At 51.4% G+C, this 17,397-nt stretch overlaps 1 protein-coding gene across 1 annotated transcript in view; it reads right to left on the reverse strand.

The window, feature by feature from the left end:
• Positions 1-15,760, reverse strand: part of B4GALNT3 (beta-1,4-N-acetyl-galactosaminyltransferase 3) — a gene marked incomplete at its 3' end in the record, with an annotated part of 64,881 nt that extends 49,121 nt beyond the window's left edge. The window contains exon 1 of the mRNA XM_082308467.1: positions 15,597-15,760. Within this exon, the coding sequence (XP_082164593.1) occupies positions 15,597-15,741 (145 nt within the window). The 5' untranslated portion in view covers positions 15,742-15,760. The remainder of the gene's footprint in view (positions 1-15,596) is intronic.
• Positions 15,761-17,397: the final 1,637 nt, after the last annotated feature.

Below are 17,397 nucleotides of genomic sequence, written 5' to 3' on the forward strand. Positions count from 1 at the left end.
ACCACAGAGCAGTGCTCGCAGGAGGGAGGCACCTGTGCCCAGAGCTGGGACAGGAGCAAGGATGGACCCTGCCAGTACCGCACCCCCTCCAGTTCCTGGAGCTCTCTCCTCCCCGTACACCTAACGTAATGGAGATCTGGCAGAGGACTAGCACACATCCTCTCTACACACCTCCACGCACAACTGGAGAGGCCACTTTCCAAGTTAGCTGGTTGAATGCATAAGACACAGCTAGTGCAGCCAACCCAGCTGCTCTCGTTTCTCTGCTGTTTGCAGGAAAAGGGGAATTTTGCCTCCCTTTCAGCACAAACAGTTGTCAGGCAGACCAGGAACATGCCTTCCTGGTTTTTTTTCTTCTTCCTACAGTTGGCCCAGCTTTCCCCACGAGCAGCGCCCGCCAGCCCTTACTGAAAAAACAGAAATCTCAATGCAAACCTTATTTACATTTACTCTGACCTTTATTAGGCTGTCAAGGGGTGCTCCTTTTGCTCCACCACACTTCTCAGACTGCCTCCTCCTGACCTGTCAGGACCAAGAACGTGCAAAACCCACGCCAGTTCTCCCTGCAATAGTCACTGTTTGCCTTTGTGCTGCCCTTGCACATACTGCAGATGGGTCTTTCCAAAGGCCACAGATAAAAGGAATAGGGTTTAGGGACCAAGTCCCCACCTCAGCTGCATCCTTCCACCCATTTCTTGCCCTGGGCTGTGCAATTCAGGCAAGTGCAATGAATGGGAAAGGTCAGAGGTGAGACCTGTATTCTGGGGGCCCCGACAAGTTCCTGCCGCTGCGCTACACACACAACCAAAGGTCATTCTCAAAAGACAGAGTAGCAGCATGCCTGGGGCAGCCAAACCAGCAGGACTGTACCAGCAGGGCAGGCTGGGTCCGGCCGCATAGTCAATAATGAAACAACATGCTTTCCCCTTGCACCAACATAATTTGGAGCCCAATTAATGCTTTTCCATTCATGAACATTAAGTATTTCAAAAGGATAAATAACAATTATCATCGACATCTTTGCCACAGAGGCTAGTTGAGGTACGGGCTGCTGAAGCAGCTCGTTCTGAAGCCTCAGCTGCTCAGCAGCAGAGACAGGGATGGCATACACCCCTCATTCGCCCAAATTTGTGCCGTAACCACCAGACCACAGCCCCTCCTGGAGCCCGCTCTGTTGGGAAACCGCTCTGTAATAGAGAGGGAACAAGTGCTGATTTAGGGTGGGCAGCTAGTGGGGGCAGCAAAACCTTCAGAAGCTTGTTCTGGCGGGGTAAGAGCAGTTTTCACACACTAGATTTCTTATGGCAGCCAAACCCCACATCTGCCCTGAAAACCTCTCCCTAAGCGGGGAGACGCCTGCAGCTCTGAAGACATCCAGGAGCAAGAATTGGCCTCCCTGACTGTTTATATGATATTCAAAGGGAGACCGAGAAGGAAACAGAGCTCTGAGAATCAGGATTTCCTACTGTGTCCTGAGACTGTCCTGGCAGTGCCCCACTGCTTCAGCATACCCCCAAGCACCCCGGCTGGGGCATCCCCACCCCTTGCAATGAGAAGTCGGCAGGCGCGCTGGGCGCTCTGTGCAGAGAGATTTAAGACCATTTTCCTCTCCCCCTTGCCAGGCTCGGCTGGGTCAGACGCAGCATTTGGCAAGAGAAGAGCTGCCTGCTAATTTTAGCCTCCCGTTCTCCACCCAGGCAGCAGCAGCTCAACCCCTATGGAAAGCTGGGCAGCACTGAGGTGAGGGCTGGGAGACGCTGCCTTGAAATGGCCCACGCGACCACACGCTGCCAGCTAAATATAAACGGGTGGCAGGCAGGGGGGAGCGGTGCTGGCTCAGGCTGAAGCAAATCCTTCCCCCATTGCCCAGAGACGGAGCAAGGACAAATTGCAGCTCCCCAGGGGATCTGCTCCCGAACCCGGGCAGCGCTCGCAGGACTCACTTTCTGCCCAGAGGGATAATTTAGGCTGCAAACTCGCAACAGGATCCCATGTGTTTTACATATTTTTGGACAGATCTGGAGCTGGTGCACCTCGGACGCCAGTGTGCCATGCCAAGCGAGCACCACTTTGCAAACACCACTCGTACTAGAGCCTGGTCCAGCTCTTTCCCATAATGGTCCCTTCTCCACCGCGCTGCCTACTACAAAATGGTTACCCAGGAGCAGGATGCCCTCGCAGCTGAGGCTGATAGCTGTAACGTCGCAGTCTCTGCTGTCGGAGTCAGTGCTCGGGGTGGGAGTCAAGCAGGGCGAGTTTTACCCTGTGCCTGGATGCAAACTTGCACTGGCTCCAGCAAACAACACCTGTCCCTCTGTGTGAGGGAAAAAAAAAAAAACAGAAGGGCATGGAAAGAAAGACTGAAAGGGAGCGCTGAGGATTATGAAAGGAGTAGAGGTAGCATGAACCTCAGCAAATCCAGAGAGTTTCTGGATTAAATGCTACCTGACCGTGGACCATAGGAACATGCACAAACTGAGCATCTTTTCTTTGCTTTTCACTGTACCTAGAGAAATGGGGCTTTACATCCTTTGTAAATAAAGGACACATGAAAAAATCCTGACTAAATTAGCAAATCCTTTTTCTACAGAAACAACTGGCAAAGTGCTGAGCATTTGCTAGACACCCAGGACAAACCAGGTAACTACACTCTGCAAATCAAGCGGAGCAGCTGCAGCGCTGAGCACAATGCTCTACACAGGGAAACCAGATGTCTTGGCAGACACTGACTACAGTAAAAAGCTACTGTGGTACTAATTTTCAAGGCACCAAACACCCTTAGGACATCAAATACGTTCTTAACCGTCTCAGTAGAGCTGCTTATGGTCCCCATCAGCTTCTGTAATTATTATCCCTGCATTTTTCTTCACCCCTTTTAAAACTCTGAGTCAGTGGTTTTACTCTGTGCCCTCTGACCCCTTTCTACCCCTTTGATCTCTGTACCTGAGTCTGTCGATTCCAGCCTCTCTGCTCCACTGAAATCCCAAGGATTTGCTTCTAATTTAGCCTTCAGTTCCTTCCCCCTCACCACTTTTTAGTGGCCATTGGCATTTTCTGATCACTCTGCTCTGACACTCATCGCACTATGCCCCATTTTTGGCCGCTTCTTACTTTTGTTAAGTAATCCCTGTCGCCTGTATTCCCAAATGCTGCCTCTTCTCTCCTGCTTGTCTTGTCTTTCACTTTTGTTTCTTCCTCTACTCCTGCACAAGCTGCAAGACTTGCTAAAGTATTTTTTCCCCACCTTAATGCGCCTATGTCAGATCTCTAATTCAAACACAGAGTTACAAGAAAGAGGTGAAAACAAAATTTACAAAGGATCTAAGTTTAGGAAAAAATCCACCTGATCATGCTATTTGGGAAGCACGGGGTTTTGGGACAAAGCACTGAAGAGAGAGTATGGGAAGACCCAGAGTTAATTGGCAAAGCAATTACAATTTGCGAAGCAAAGGAAATTGGCCACGTGGCTGGAGCTGATGGAATGCAGACAGCGATCAGACAGTACAGACAAACTGAAATAATACTCGCCATATCGAGGCAGGGGGACAGTAGGAGTTCAGAGAGAGACTGCATCCTCCCCTGCCCCACCAGCACACACAAAAGACCCTCTTCCCCACTGGAGCAAGCGGTGCGAGTCAGTGAGACACACCTGGAAATGCCTTGCAAGACGTGCAAGGAACAGCAGCATGTTCAGAGGAATCTCAAGTGCAGAGCACAACTGCAGGGCGGCAGCAGCAGTGTTAGCATCATCAGGACTCCTTCAGATAAGCAGCAGCGATGAAGATGAGGGCTCAGTGAGAGGAGAAAGGAACGCGAAAGGCAGAGGCATTTTATTAGCTGCAGATAAGGTGCAGGTGAGCAGCACCATGCCAGCAACAGAGGAACTGCCAATGGGTGAAGAGGCACTGGCAGGAAAAGCAAATTAAATGCAGGCTGAATGCTGGTGATCTGAGCTCCACTACTGGGGCAGGTGAACAACATGGACAAGTAAATACACATGATTTGCTACAGCCAGTAACTACAGGGGAAAGAAAAACACCCATTACCAAGGTTAAAGCCTGTCAAACCCTGGTCTCACAAAGCATGTCCAATTCCCTGAAGAGGCAGGAGATCAAAACAGCAGAGACAGAATTAGAATATATCTATCCAAGGATAAATAAGCTCCCAACATAGCACAACCCGGAGCAGTACAACTGTCCTTCAACTCACACACCTTACAAAGCTCTTCCTGCCCTGAGGAAGTGGCTGCAAAAGAGCTGGACCGGGAACGGCCCTGGGCATCGGTGACGGAGCTGGAGCAGCCCAGGCACCTAGGCAGAAAGACGTGACAAAGCAACCCCCACCATGCTCCTCCTCCCACAAACTTGATTGCTTGGGCCATGAAGAATTAAACACCTTTATAAAGAGGGTTTTGCCCCTGCCTGTGAGGGGAGAGAACGATACCAAACCACTTCTGGTGCTTGAGGTGCTCGCAGCTGGTGGTCTGGCCAGGGCGTGGAGACAAACCAAGCGTCAAGTTGGCAAAACCTTTTTCCACAGACCACCATTCGGGCCATGTTTGGCACTGAAGCTCTCTCTAGGACCCATATGAACTTAGATCCATGCAGATGTTTACTTGGGGCAGGGGGACAGTCCTAAAGGATCATCACCCAAGGCCTGGGGAAAAGCTAGACCTGCTGGGTTTAAATAAAAGGGTCTACATAGCCTATGTGGAAAAAAGCAAAATAAAAATTGACAGGTGAAGCAGTTGGCAACAGTAACGCCGAGGCTGCTGTCAGGGTGCCTGTCTCAAAATCAGCGGGAAGGGACACAACGATTCTTGGAATAGTGAATTATATCAGACAAATTATAAATGCTTGAAAAAATGTCCTTCAGACCAAAGCACAGACCAACAGGCACAGGGCTTGAGTTTCAGCTGAGAAACTGAAACAGAAGTGATGCAGGCCTTAGTGTTTTGAGAATAAGCAGTAATTCAGTGATCCACTGCTGACACATCGGTTGGTTTTGCTGTACAAGCCTGTTTTACAAACTGAATGTAAGCCTAAGAGAGAGATGGTGATTGCAGACACTTACTAGCACAAGCCACAAAAATGCAGGGGAACCGAGCGCAGCAGCACATTGTACCACTGCCCGTCTCACAGACACATAGAATGGTTTGGGTGGGAAGGGACCTTTAAAGATCACCCAGTCCAACCCCCCTGCCGTGGGCAGGGATGTCTTTCACTAGATCAGGTTGCTCAAAGCCCCATCCAATGTAGCCTTGAATGTTTCCAGGGATGGAGCATCCACAACTTCTCCGGGCAACCTGTTCCAGTGCCTGACCACCCTCACGACCAGGCAGTTCCCTCAGCCTGCCCTCCTGTGCCCCAGCCCCTCACCATCTTGAAGACCCTGGCCTGGGCCCACACCCCATGCTCCGGTGCCCTTCCTGGACTAGGGAGACCAGGAGGGGACAGAGGAGTCCAGATGCAATCGCCAAAGTACCAAACAAGAGAGGAGGAAAGCACTGCTACTGTTCTTTTTTGTTGGTTTATTGTTGTTTTTTTAATTCTTTATTGCCAATCTTGCAAAGAACTCCTAATGAAGCAGCTGGAAGGGACCTTAAGGCTGAAGGCCAGCACTTCTTCCTGGCAGAACTGCAGTCTCCTGCTTCTCCAGAGGAACAGCCGTCCCTCTAACTTCTTTGCTTGATCTGTTGCTATTCTTTGGGCACTGCCACAGGGGGTCTGGCGTCATCTTCAACCATCCGTCGGGCAGCCTTCTCATCCTCAGACTGAAGAAACCCCACCTCCAGGCCCCAGAGACCTCGGTGGTCCTCCGAGGGACTCCTCGTGTCACCCTGGCACAGCAGCCTGGCGGAAGCCATGTTGTCTTGTCCCCTTTTCTTGGGGCTCAGAGCAGAAGAGATGGCACCTCTTCAGGAGGGGTGGGGGCGAGGGATGGGAAAGAAGGGCTCACACAACCCAGGGCAATCAACAAAATAATTGTTGATGCCAAGAAATGGAATGGGTGAGTCCGCAGGATGGCCAGGCATGGAGGCTGGGCCTCCCAGCTAATGCCGGGCACGGAGGCCGGGCCGATGGTAGGGCGCTGGCTGGGCACTCCTGCGATGCCGCTGCCATGGCGCCATGGAGGGGAGCCCTGGCACGGTGTAGTGGTGCCAGGTGAGCCATGCTGGAGGTGGATCCACTTCCATCGGTTCTTCTTGATCTTCAGGTGGATCCACCTCCATGGGCTCCACACCATCAGCCACAGGAGCAATGGCCATAGCTACCATGCAGCTGATGGTCTCCCCCCTCTGATGCTGCCCCCTCTTCCTCCATGTCTCCTGAAACTGCTTATCTGCCTTACCATGGAAAAGCGGGCAGCCACTTGCCTTGCTGCTGTGGGACCTCTTTCTTCCAACCATCCTTGGAACCCAAGGGCCTTGAAGCTCAGTGAGTTGTGGGCCAGCATCCAGGGTCCCTGCATTTATAGGGCCCAAAACAAAAGGCAGCGAGGCAGCTCGTGACATCAGGAGGCCACTGTGATGGCAATGCATGTGGCCAAAGATGGCTGTTCTGGGAGTTGGGGGGCCTGTGGCCTGAAAGATGCCCTACTGTGGGAGAAGGAGGAAGGTTGGGAGAGCTAAGGGTCCCTTTCCTGGGGATCGCTCCCCTACACCATTCTGCTGCCCCTTGGGCACAGGGGCTGCCCTCCACCTCCCCTCACGTGCCCTAGGCTCCAGCCCTTCCTCCTTCCATGCTCAGGGTCCCCTGGACGAGATGGTGGCCCCAGCATTCCAGGAAGATGGGGAGTCCTCAGTGACCCCACCACCAACCCAGCTCCCTGCAAGCAACTCAGCCCCCCACAGTGGCTGCAAGGCAGTGAAGCATCCAGACATCCCGCCTTCGGGAAAGGGAGGCACAGCCGACCTGCACAAGGTCTCCCAGCACTCCATAAAGTTGTTGATTGCCAAGTGTTGCATGGGCCCATCTTTCCTGTCCCCCAGCCCTGCTCCTGGAGCATGGAGAGGTGCCATCTCCTCCGCACGGAGCCCCGAGGGAAGAGGGGAGGATAGGGCCCGGCCTTCCTTGGGCTGCTGTGCCAGCACAACGTGAGGAGTCTGTTGGAGGCCACCGAGGGCGGTCTGTGGGGCCTGGACATGGAGGGGTTCTTTCCATTCCAAGGTTCACCCTTGCTCTATTCTCTAGTTTTAAGGACAAATCTTCTCACTGCCTCCTGCCCCCCCAATAAGAAAGGGGCAACATATGACCTGGGAAAGACTTTAATAATGCATTCGTTCTTAACACTTTGGCTTGGGTGTTATTTTGAATTTTTAAAGCAGATGCAACTACTCCCTCCCGTTGGTATGAGAGTACAGACTATGGGTCATAATTGCTGTTCACAAAATTTCCTCTGAAATAGGCATGCATTGATGTTTTGAAGACATAGCAGTTGCAAAATGAAACTTCTTATATTTACTCCTTATCTTAGGCAGACAATTTACTTCCAAGGTACACCTCCGGAAATTATTGTTCAGGCAGGTTTGATAGGAGAGCTTGGTTTTGGCAGATTGTTGGTTCATTTTGCATTTTTGACTGAAAACAAATAAACCCCTCCCAACTGGCCTGCTGACAACAAAACACGGACTGTGGCAGCTAATGCTGAGTGAGCTGCCGCAGCAGGTAATTGAGGCTATTAGTACAGGGTGGTCTGGACAGGATATTCTCAGCCCATTATAAATTTTTTTCTGCGGCTTAGATAGGGTTAATAGCACCCAGACATGACTACTGCAATTTTAGAGAAAATAACATTACAAAATAGAAATGAAACTAATTTAGGAAGTGAAGTATTTACGAGAAGGGCTGGAGATATCTTAACTAGGCTCAAATGAACAGCAGCACTGAGGAAGCTGTCGGAGTTGCCAACACCAAATACACGGGCCAAGTCAAACAGCCCACGCTAATGACATGGAAATAAGTGGCCTCTTGAAGCAAGGCAGAAACAGATTTATTTAGAACGGCAGGAAAAAATACACATATCATTAATGTAGATTATCCTCACTTCAAGAGAGCTCTACTAGGCAATTCTGCAGCCTAACAGGTGATGATGCAGATCAAATATTTTTACTGGTAAATGGGATATAACAGTATCTGACAATGAAATACTGTTTAGTGTGTGTGAATTTACACAATTTCAGTGAAACCCGGGCTTCCATATAAGCTTACTAGTTCCTAATACTCACAGTCCAGAGGGCGAGCAGAAAAAAAAAGTTAAAAAGCTAAAACATGCCTGTTATGGAAGGCCCCATAGTCAAGTCTCTGATCTGTATTCAGTGTTTTTACACTACTGAGTAGCACTGGCTGTCAATTGCTCATATTCGGCTCAACTGGGGAAAAAAAAAAAAAAAAATCAAGACTCTTTAAACTGTCTGAAATGAACATCAAGGTCACTGAGACGGAAACCAGGAAGGAAGAAAACCCCCATGGATGATGCAAAGGCCTGGGACTTACAGTTTGCATCTCTGATGGAAAACAGTGACACAGAAAAGCAAGAATAACACAAGATGCCATACTTCTGCCTCATAAGGGTATCAGATAGACCTACAACGTAAAGTAATAGGTGACAGCTTTTCCAGCTTCTAAAAACAAGGGGGATAAGAAGCCACAATTACCTCTTTTCCCATCAAAAAAAATCTCAAGAGGGAAACAGTCACAGAATGATGAAATAACTAAGCCTTAGGAAATTATAAAATCAGAATTAGTGACCTTTTGAGAGGGGCACTGATGCTTCAGGGGGACTCACAGGTCCACCTGACAATCTTCGGATTGTCTGAAATGATCCAACATCTCAAAGACCAATTGAATCTCATTATTCTGTGTAGTTGATTTAAATTCTTTATTATGCCAACATGAATTATTGTTCTGAGGTGTCTTTGGAGAAGGCTGATTTCCTTAACAGCAAAGTTGCCCTAGACCATCTTAGCATCTCAAAGTGTAGGGGACTCTCTCCAGATCAGGAATATCAAAGCCCTTCTGCTTTGGCATGGGAAAGTCTTCTCAGGAAAACAGAAGTACAGAGGAGCTCTGGTCAAGATCCCAGTGTATTTTGGTTTGGCTGATTACACACACAGACTATGAATTTCTAACATCGTGAAAAGCATAAGTATCTAAGGACCAGGTTCATATCTGTTTCCACCCAAGGCATTACATGGATCTTTCTTAAATCTCACACCGCGTCTAAATAAGACAGCTTATTTCCTTTCCTGGAAAGCCCTTCTCAGATATTACCGCAAGCCTGAAAAAAGCAATTGGGAAGTGACTGGAAAAGGGAACATCAACGCACAGCAAGAACAAATAGGAAAGGGAAACTCAAAGTAGAACAAAATATATAACCTCATCAATTCTTGAGGCTAGCGTTGTAAGCACTGGAGAAAGAACCCCATCATCGCTCTGTTCCCCACTGCCACGACCTACAAGGCAACCTCTGTCTTCAGGAAAACATCCTGCCTTTTACCATACCGCAGACATCGGTAATTCCAAACCGCCAGACGAAAGACGATGATGTCCATCGTCTCTCCCAGCGCCACTCTTCCCTCACATCTGCCTGAACTTGCAGGCGAGAGAAGGCAGAGCCTTCACGTTACTATACCCTATGCAGAAACGCATCTCCAGAAGACAGCAGCATTCCTCCGCCCGCCCCGCAGCGCGGAGGCGATGCACGGGAGGGCACCGCTCCGCCAGAGCGGAGTCACCCTAGTCCCGCCTGGCTCGAGACAGGAAGGTGGGGTGCGGGGATACATGCTGTGTTGGCACACCACTACACAAATCTGTCACAGGTAACGTGTACATAAAGGGATGGCGCAACAGTTTATTTGTAATGATAATATGTAATCTTTGCAAATTATTTGGGGATCTTCTGGGGCCAGACAAACTGCAGGCCCGGTTCCAAGAAAACAAACACTCACAACTCTCACTCGGTGCACAGGGACCCAGGCACTCAGTGCTGCTCCACAAAAAGGTTATTTAAGAGTAAAATCCCTACCTGACTTGAAGTCAAGAGGTGAAAAAAAGCCAGGTTCACAAGTTACCTGCAGTACGTGCCCCAGCAGCAGTGAACGGATACACAGGCCCAGGACAAGTATGGCATAGCTAGCAGGAGGTCCTGGCAGCCCCTGGCTGCTGTGTCAGTGAACCTCACAACCAGGCTAGAGTACGATCCTAATTGCCCTCGGTGGCCCTGGCTTCTCCGCCGAGTCTGTGATAGTGGTCTGTGCTGTGAATATGGGCCTGGGAACGTTGACTCACTTTCCGTACACCAGTGCAGAGCAAGACGTGACAGCACTTCTGATCATCCCCCGGGGAGACTGAACTGACCGCCTGGAAGTGAAAAGTCTGCCCCGCCTGCAGTGCCCATCCCTCTCCCTGCAGCTACAGCAGCCCACCACGTGCTTTGGGGAACAGCGTTGCTTGGCACAGGCCCCTGTGAATGAAGGTCTCACTTCAAAAGCACAAAAATATAATATGCAAACTTTATGGTATAGATGTTCCCCTGCCGCCAACACTTTTCTTCAGTCAGGATGAGGTGCTTTGGGGGCGATACCTAGTTTAACTTTTTCTCTGAGTTAACAGTTTCCACAGAGAGGAAAAGATACTTCAGCCACCGCCGGAGAGCCACATCGTCCAATCTCTCCCCGTGGGCACTCAGTAACCTGCGGTGCAATTAGCTATGCAAAAGAGCGATACTGTGCATGTACCGGCAAGTAACCTTGCGTGTGAGTGACTGCAAAAGTCAGCCCGTGTGCATGTGAATGAACCTGCGTATGTAGGCGTTCTCGCCCTTACGCATAGGTGCTTCTGAGGGTGCCTGGGCAGGGAGGCTACCGAAGGAAGTTGATGCATTACATTAAATGAGCAACTTCAGCTTTCTGCCAGCTACTTTTCTGATACAAACACATGCACCTGCCCATTCGCACCAACGCTCAGGTGAGTTTTTAGGCAACTCATGCTGCTTTGTAGTCACCTGGATGCTTGAAGATCAGAGAGCTCACCATGGGGGGAGAGGTTAGAAACCAATTTTCTGGGGAAGAAAAGGGACACTAAAGACATAGATACTGGGGAGGTGGAAGTCTTGCCATAAGGGCTTTTTTATTCACATATCTCCATGGTTTCTTCTGAACCCCTCCTATTTCCCACTTCAGAGAGTGGGACTGCATGCTACTGAGTTAGAAAAGCAGCAGCCTGAGACACTGCAAGTCAGACAAAAACCACTTGTCACAATCCAAGACAGGAAGATAACACACTCCCAGTGTTATTTACACACAACAATAAAATGTGGAGGAACAGGGGAAGGTTGAAGCAGCTGGGAGAGGCAGGTTAAAGAAGGGCCCCCCGATTCCTTGTTCCTACAAGCTGCACTTCCCAGCAATCTAATCTAATCCTGCACACCCTGCTTGTGCCTGGCTCAGTGTGACGCTCACACCTGCAATAAAGGAAATTAGTGCAAGTGATTTATAGTCTCCCGAGATACCATGGTCTTTGCAGCAGAAAAAAAACAGAACCTGCACAGCAACGGCTGGGAATGACCTCACCTCCAACTTTCCTCAGGAACTGGGATTCGCTTTGACTGTGTTGACACAAGGTTTTAAAGCAAAGGGGGATCGTTGCACATCCTCCTTGCCTGCAAGCACGGCTCGCTGATGCCAGCCTTGCTCCCTCAGAGTCACCCCTTTACGCATGGACAGGTGGAATGAGGCACTGCTGGGCACAGAAGAGAAAAAGAGAGGAAGCAGGAGGAGGCCCCCGGCCCACCAGCCTTTCCATCCAAACGGAGCATTACAGCAGCTCTGGCAAGAGGCAGTGTCTTGGGGTGGGGGTCTCTCCAGAGGAAGAGCTGTCCCTGCCCTTGCCCCTTCCAGCCGTGCTGCCAAACCGACAGCATTACAGCAGTAAAGGCAGGCTACAGGGCTCACCCTCCAGACCTGGCTGCTCTGTGCTTCACTGGTATTTTCTCCCTCCCCAACACCTCATTCACCCTTGAAATAAGAAAGTTTCCCATCTCCAGCATTCACTTGCAGGAGCAAAGTGTTCTGTGTAGCAGCTAGTAAAGACGAGAAAAACATTTCTACTGTAGAGCCCACTCCACAGAGGTTAGTGCCTGTCAGCAGCAGGAGTAAACAGACTGTCTCCAGCTCCTCGGGTTTCCTGGCAGAGAGGCAATGTCCTGCCTGTTACAACTTGTTTTGGATGACAACAGGCCACATTTCATGAGAGGAGAGTTGTGCCCATCTTCAACTCACATCAGCCTGCTTGTTTTAGTTCACTCAGCTGTAAACATGTTTAAGATTCCTATAAATACCTATTGAGCAGCAGACCAGCCAAATATGCTCAATTAAAAAAAAAAAAAAAAAAAAAAGAAAAAGAAAAAGGCAAGCCCCACAACAACAGGAACAGAAACACCCTCCTGCCCATGAGAGACAACAGTCCTGCCAGTAAGGTTCCCTGGGAAGAATATGCAGGAATACCTTGATGCAGTCACATCACAAGGAAAAAAAAATGATTTTTTTTTTTTGACCAGACTGACTGCTTATTTCAGCATCACCTTCAAAGGAAAGCTATCGCTCATGAGAGCCCATACGATCATGTGTCCCTGTCCAGCCCATCCCAAACCACCCTGACAGCTAGAAAAGGGCCCAGATCAACTTAGGCATGCGTGAATCCCAAGCCATGGGGTATATCAAGCACGAATTCTGCACCTCAGGCTGGTCCCTCAGCCTTTAACTTTAACGTTACAGCAAAATGAACCTCACGGCCAGAGCCTCTCCCAGCGTACAGTGATGCAGCACCATGGAAGCCAATGGGTACCGATGATTACAGCATATTCTCCTAGGCCCTTTATACTCTTTCATCCAAACTTATTTATATGCTTAACTTTGTTGCATAGCAGAGCTGCATATATGTCAAGGGAGGAAAGTCAGGGCCTCAATTTTTAAGCATTGCTTGCTGAAATGCCCACACCGAGGCCATCTGACATTTGCTTCCTCCACCACGCACTGGTCTGGTGGGGGAAGAGGAGGAGAGGAGCACAAAGCTGGGGAGGATCCACCATGCCTGAAGACTTGCTTTAAGGCACTGACCCGGGAGCAGGGGCGGCATGGGGGCATCGCAGTGGCTTGTGCTCCATCCCATCCGTGGCTGAGAGGAAAGGGAATATTTTCTGTGACTCCTTACAGCCTTGCAAGATGAGAGCTCACCTCTCTGGAAAGAGAAAACATACTCAGCTTTCCATACACAGGCTGTTCTGCAATGCTTTTTAGGGAGGCAAGAAGAAACTCTGTTTGTTGCAGACCTAGGAGATGGAAACAGGGATCTCCTGTAGATCTCCTTCCGCAGCTCTTCAGCTTTCTGGCCCCAATGGAGGGAGCCTCTTAGTCTTTTGCCCAGAAGAATTACCCAATAAACAGCCTTTGTATTTTATCATTAATAACTGGGGAGGCTGTTGTATCAGATAAGTTGAGGCAGTAGCTCTTGGTTGGTCCCAGGTGTGATGTACAGTAGGCTTCCCACCTGGGACACGTGATGGAAAACAATGCAGAAACGAGAGGGGGAAAAGTATTAATTGCTCTGAGAGTCACTCCCTCCTACACCAGCTCCCTGGGACCTCTGGAAAGAGTCACCACGTGGAGTCACCAACACAGCCGCCCCAGCCCCCAGAGAAGAAAACATTACTTAGTTTTGACAGCTAAAAGAAAACAAATACTATTTGTCTTTCGCTCCGACTTCTGATTTCTCTTAAAACAAAACAGGCTTTTAGAGGTACTGGGGCAAGAGGAAGAGTGGGGACGGTCACAGATTAACCTTCCTCCTGTTAGCAGGTTTCAGGATCCCGGCCACGAGACCAGGAAAACATGATGCCAAGTGCCCAGGGCGCCTGCAGAGCCTCGGCTCTCCAGGCACAGCTGCTCTCCCCTCTGTGATGCTGGAGCTGCCTGCGGGAGGATTTCGCCCTTCCACCCTTCCCAGCAGCATTTAAATGCCTTCCGCATGCAACGAGCAGCAACATCTCTGGTGGATTTGGGAGAATCTGGACTTTTATATAATTGAACTTTAATATAATTATTTTCCTCATCTTCTGTTTTAGTTGGTAGTAACTATAGTCACGTCACTGTTTCCAGTTTCAGTCTTAAAACAGAATGACTTTTATAACAAAGATGGAAAAATAACCCTGTCTAAAAGCAAAAAGGAAGAACCCAATTCATAAGAAAAGTTGTTCGCTGCTGTGCATCTCTTCTGTCCTCACGCTCTCTGCCCGTTTCCCCCATTGCCTCCCTTTGCATTGCTGGCAGCGAAAGGACCCTCAGCTGTACGGCTCTAAACACCCGACTCAGCCCTTCTCTCCTTATAACCACTATTTTAAATGCCTCCAAGTGGTTTGTTTTCTCCCGTGCTGCACCACACAAGTCCTCTACATACCTCTGCAGTCTTCTCTAAGGATCTTTGGAGGGTATTGGCAAAGTGGTGTACAGTAAGAGGCTTGGCTAGATTGCATGAAAGATGCAACGCAGAGTAGAGACTTAGTGCAACCCATCTTCTCGTGTCCCAACTAATTCCACTGGGCATAAAGGACAGATTACAACTAGAAGATTTCTCCTAGCCAAAGAAATCAGATCTCTTATGCTGTTGGAACAATAAATATGTAGTTTTAGCCTTAACATCACATATAATACGGAACAAATGGATAAGCTGAAGTCCTGTAACGGAGTTTGTGGGAGTAGGCATTCAAGGAGCTCTTTGCACAGCCACAGTCTAAAGCTTTAAGACTGAAACCAAGCCTGATTCATGGGAGTAAGAACCAGGGGTTTTATAATGTGCAATGAAGGGACCAAGATGCTGAAAAGTATTAATAGTTAAATGCTCACATGTATTTGAAAAACTACTGTCAAATTAGATTGGCACCAAGCACTGATACTTATTTTAAAAACAGCAGCACCACCACCATAGGCTTTTACAAAACCTTGAGCCATTCAAAAAACTTTCTTGTAACTGTAAAAAAGAAGAGATACATAAAACCCCACACGACACTGACAGAAATAACTGTTTTCCTCTACTTTGGAAAAAAAAGCAGCTAACTGCGCTTAGTATCAGCGCTGCTGTACTCCTAAAAGTTTGCACAAAATGAACCCGTTCCTAGGCAAGCGGTGTGCATCTCCAGGGTATGCATTCCCTCCTCCTCTGCATACACTTCTTCTCTCATCAAAGCAATATTCAAAGCATCTTTGCTGCCTTCCAGGTTAGCACCGGAGCACCGAGAACAAGAGGCACCTCAAAGCCGTGACTCCGGGCTCTGCGATTCCAGCAAGGTCACGTTTTGACAGGTCCCTGACAGAGAGGAGGGCGAGGGCCGACAGGCCAAAGGCAGAAAAGTGAAAACCCCCAACACCCATCTCCTTCCCGGGGGACAAAACCCACCTCCGTCCCCGACTGCTCCCCGGGAAGCGGCTCCCCCTCTTCCCCGGCCGGCCTGGAAACGGGGGCACCGCACCGGGCTCCCGAGCGGGACGGGACGGGAGCCCCCTCCCCACCCTCCCTCCCCTGCCGCCCCGCGGGGTAACTCACTGCGGTCCGGGGGAGCCCCGCCGCCGCCGCCGCCGGCCGCCGCCACCAGCTCCAGGTAGGCGGCCCAGAGCCCCAGGGCCAGCGCGCCCAGGGCCAGCAGCAGCCGCCGCCGCCGCCGCAGCCGCGCCAGCAGCCGGCCCCGCATGGCGCCGCTCAGGGCGCCCGGCCCCCGCCGCCGCCCCGGGGCATGCTCCCGCCGCCGCACCGGCACGGCACGGCACGGCACGGCCCGGCCCGGCAGGGCACGGCACGGCACGGCTGCCTCCGACCCCCTCCTCCGCGGGGCGGGCCCAGGTGCGGGGCGGCGCCGCGCCCCCGCGGGGGCAGCTCCCGGCCGGGCTCCGCCACCGCCCCCCGCACCTGCCTCCGCCCCGCGGGGGCCGAGCCCGGGGCTCCGCGGCGGCGGCGGGGCTGCCCCCGCCATCGCCCCCCCGGCCGCTCTGGGGGCTGGCGGCCGCCGGGACCGGAGCCATCCCCGCCCGGGCCGCGGGGGTCCCGCGGGGGTCAGCGCCGCCGGAGGCCTCCGCTCCTCCCACGGCGACGGGAAAGCTGCTTCAGCGGCGGGCGCGCTCCCCCGGCCCGCATCCTCCTCAGGGCCGGCTGCCGTGCCGGTAGGAGCCTTGGTGCTTCCCTCCGGGGAGAGGGGTTACCGCCTCCCGTCCTCTCCGCGGGGGGAAGCACGGCAAGAGCGGGGCGATTCAAATTCACACGGTTACGCACAGCTGAATCCATTTTAAAGTGTCTCTCACCTGGTGCAACAAGTGTATTTACTTCAGAGCGCTTTGCTCGGTCGGGAGCAGGAGGGCTCACGGTCTCCAAAGCTGCTTTCTGAGGCAGCTGACCAGATGCGGTGCTACGCTGTTCAGACCCACCGGAGGGAGGACGTGTGAGGCCCACACGAAGACCAGGACCTTCCTTGGGTGTGCTTCGTGCTTCGTTTCGCATCTCAAGCGTGCTTTTGAAGTGACCCTCCCAGCTGTCCCCCCTGTGCTGTCGGTTTGGTTCGCGTCGCCAAGCGGTCTCAGAGAACGCAAACTGGATTCCTCCCGGGTGAAACTAAAGGGGAAGATGCTGTCTGGGATGCAGGGAACGCGTCCAGCTGGGGAGCTAGTCCAGAATAACCTCTTTCCAAACGTGTATGGTATGGGTGCCGGGTCATTGGCACCAACCATTTCTGCTCCTGCGCAGATGCAGCCCCTGTGCTGTGTGCAACTGTGAAGAGAAACCCTGAGGCTGAAGTTCGTTTTTAAAAGCCGTGCAACGATGACAGACCTTTTTTTGAGGGACAGGCTGACGTTGGCGGAGCGCCGGCATCCCAGGCGTTGCACTGGCTGGGGGCAGAAGCAGCGTCTGTAGTCCCTGGCATCAAGCGCTGAACACCATGTTCCCAGTGTCCAGGCAGCACCTGGAGACCCTGCTATTCCCTGTCACACGTTGGGATGGACAGACGGATGATAGGTTTCCTTTTTCTGAATGTCTCACAAAGGCTTCCGAGCCATCTCCCTTCAGCTCTGTGTTGGAGAGATTTCTCTTGTTTCAGGAAAGTGCATCCAGGGGGTTTTATACCTCGTTGCGGAGGTGGAAAGACACGGCGTTCCTCAAGATGGAAACAAATCCTGCGGCGGGGGAGGCTGGCGAGCGGCTCTGCCCTCGGGCTCCCCCGCCTCCCCGCGACAGGGCCCATTCTGCAGCTTTCGAGGGTGCAACGCTTGCGTTCCTCCTTCCCGTGTTCCTCGAGGCTGTGGGTGCGCGTGGCACCGATCCGGGCTTGAATCGTGGTGCTGCTTCCCCCGGTGCCAAC

Source organism: Platalea leucorodia (assembly GCF_965183815.1).
Source record: "Platalea leucorodia genome assembly, chromosome: 4".
Taxonomy (NCBI): Eukaryota; Metazoa; Chordata; class Aves; order Pelecaniformes; family Threskiornithidae; genus Platalea; species Platalea leucorodia.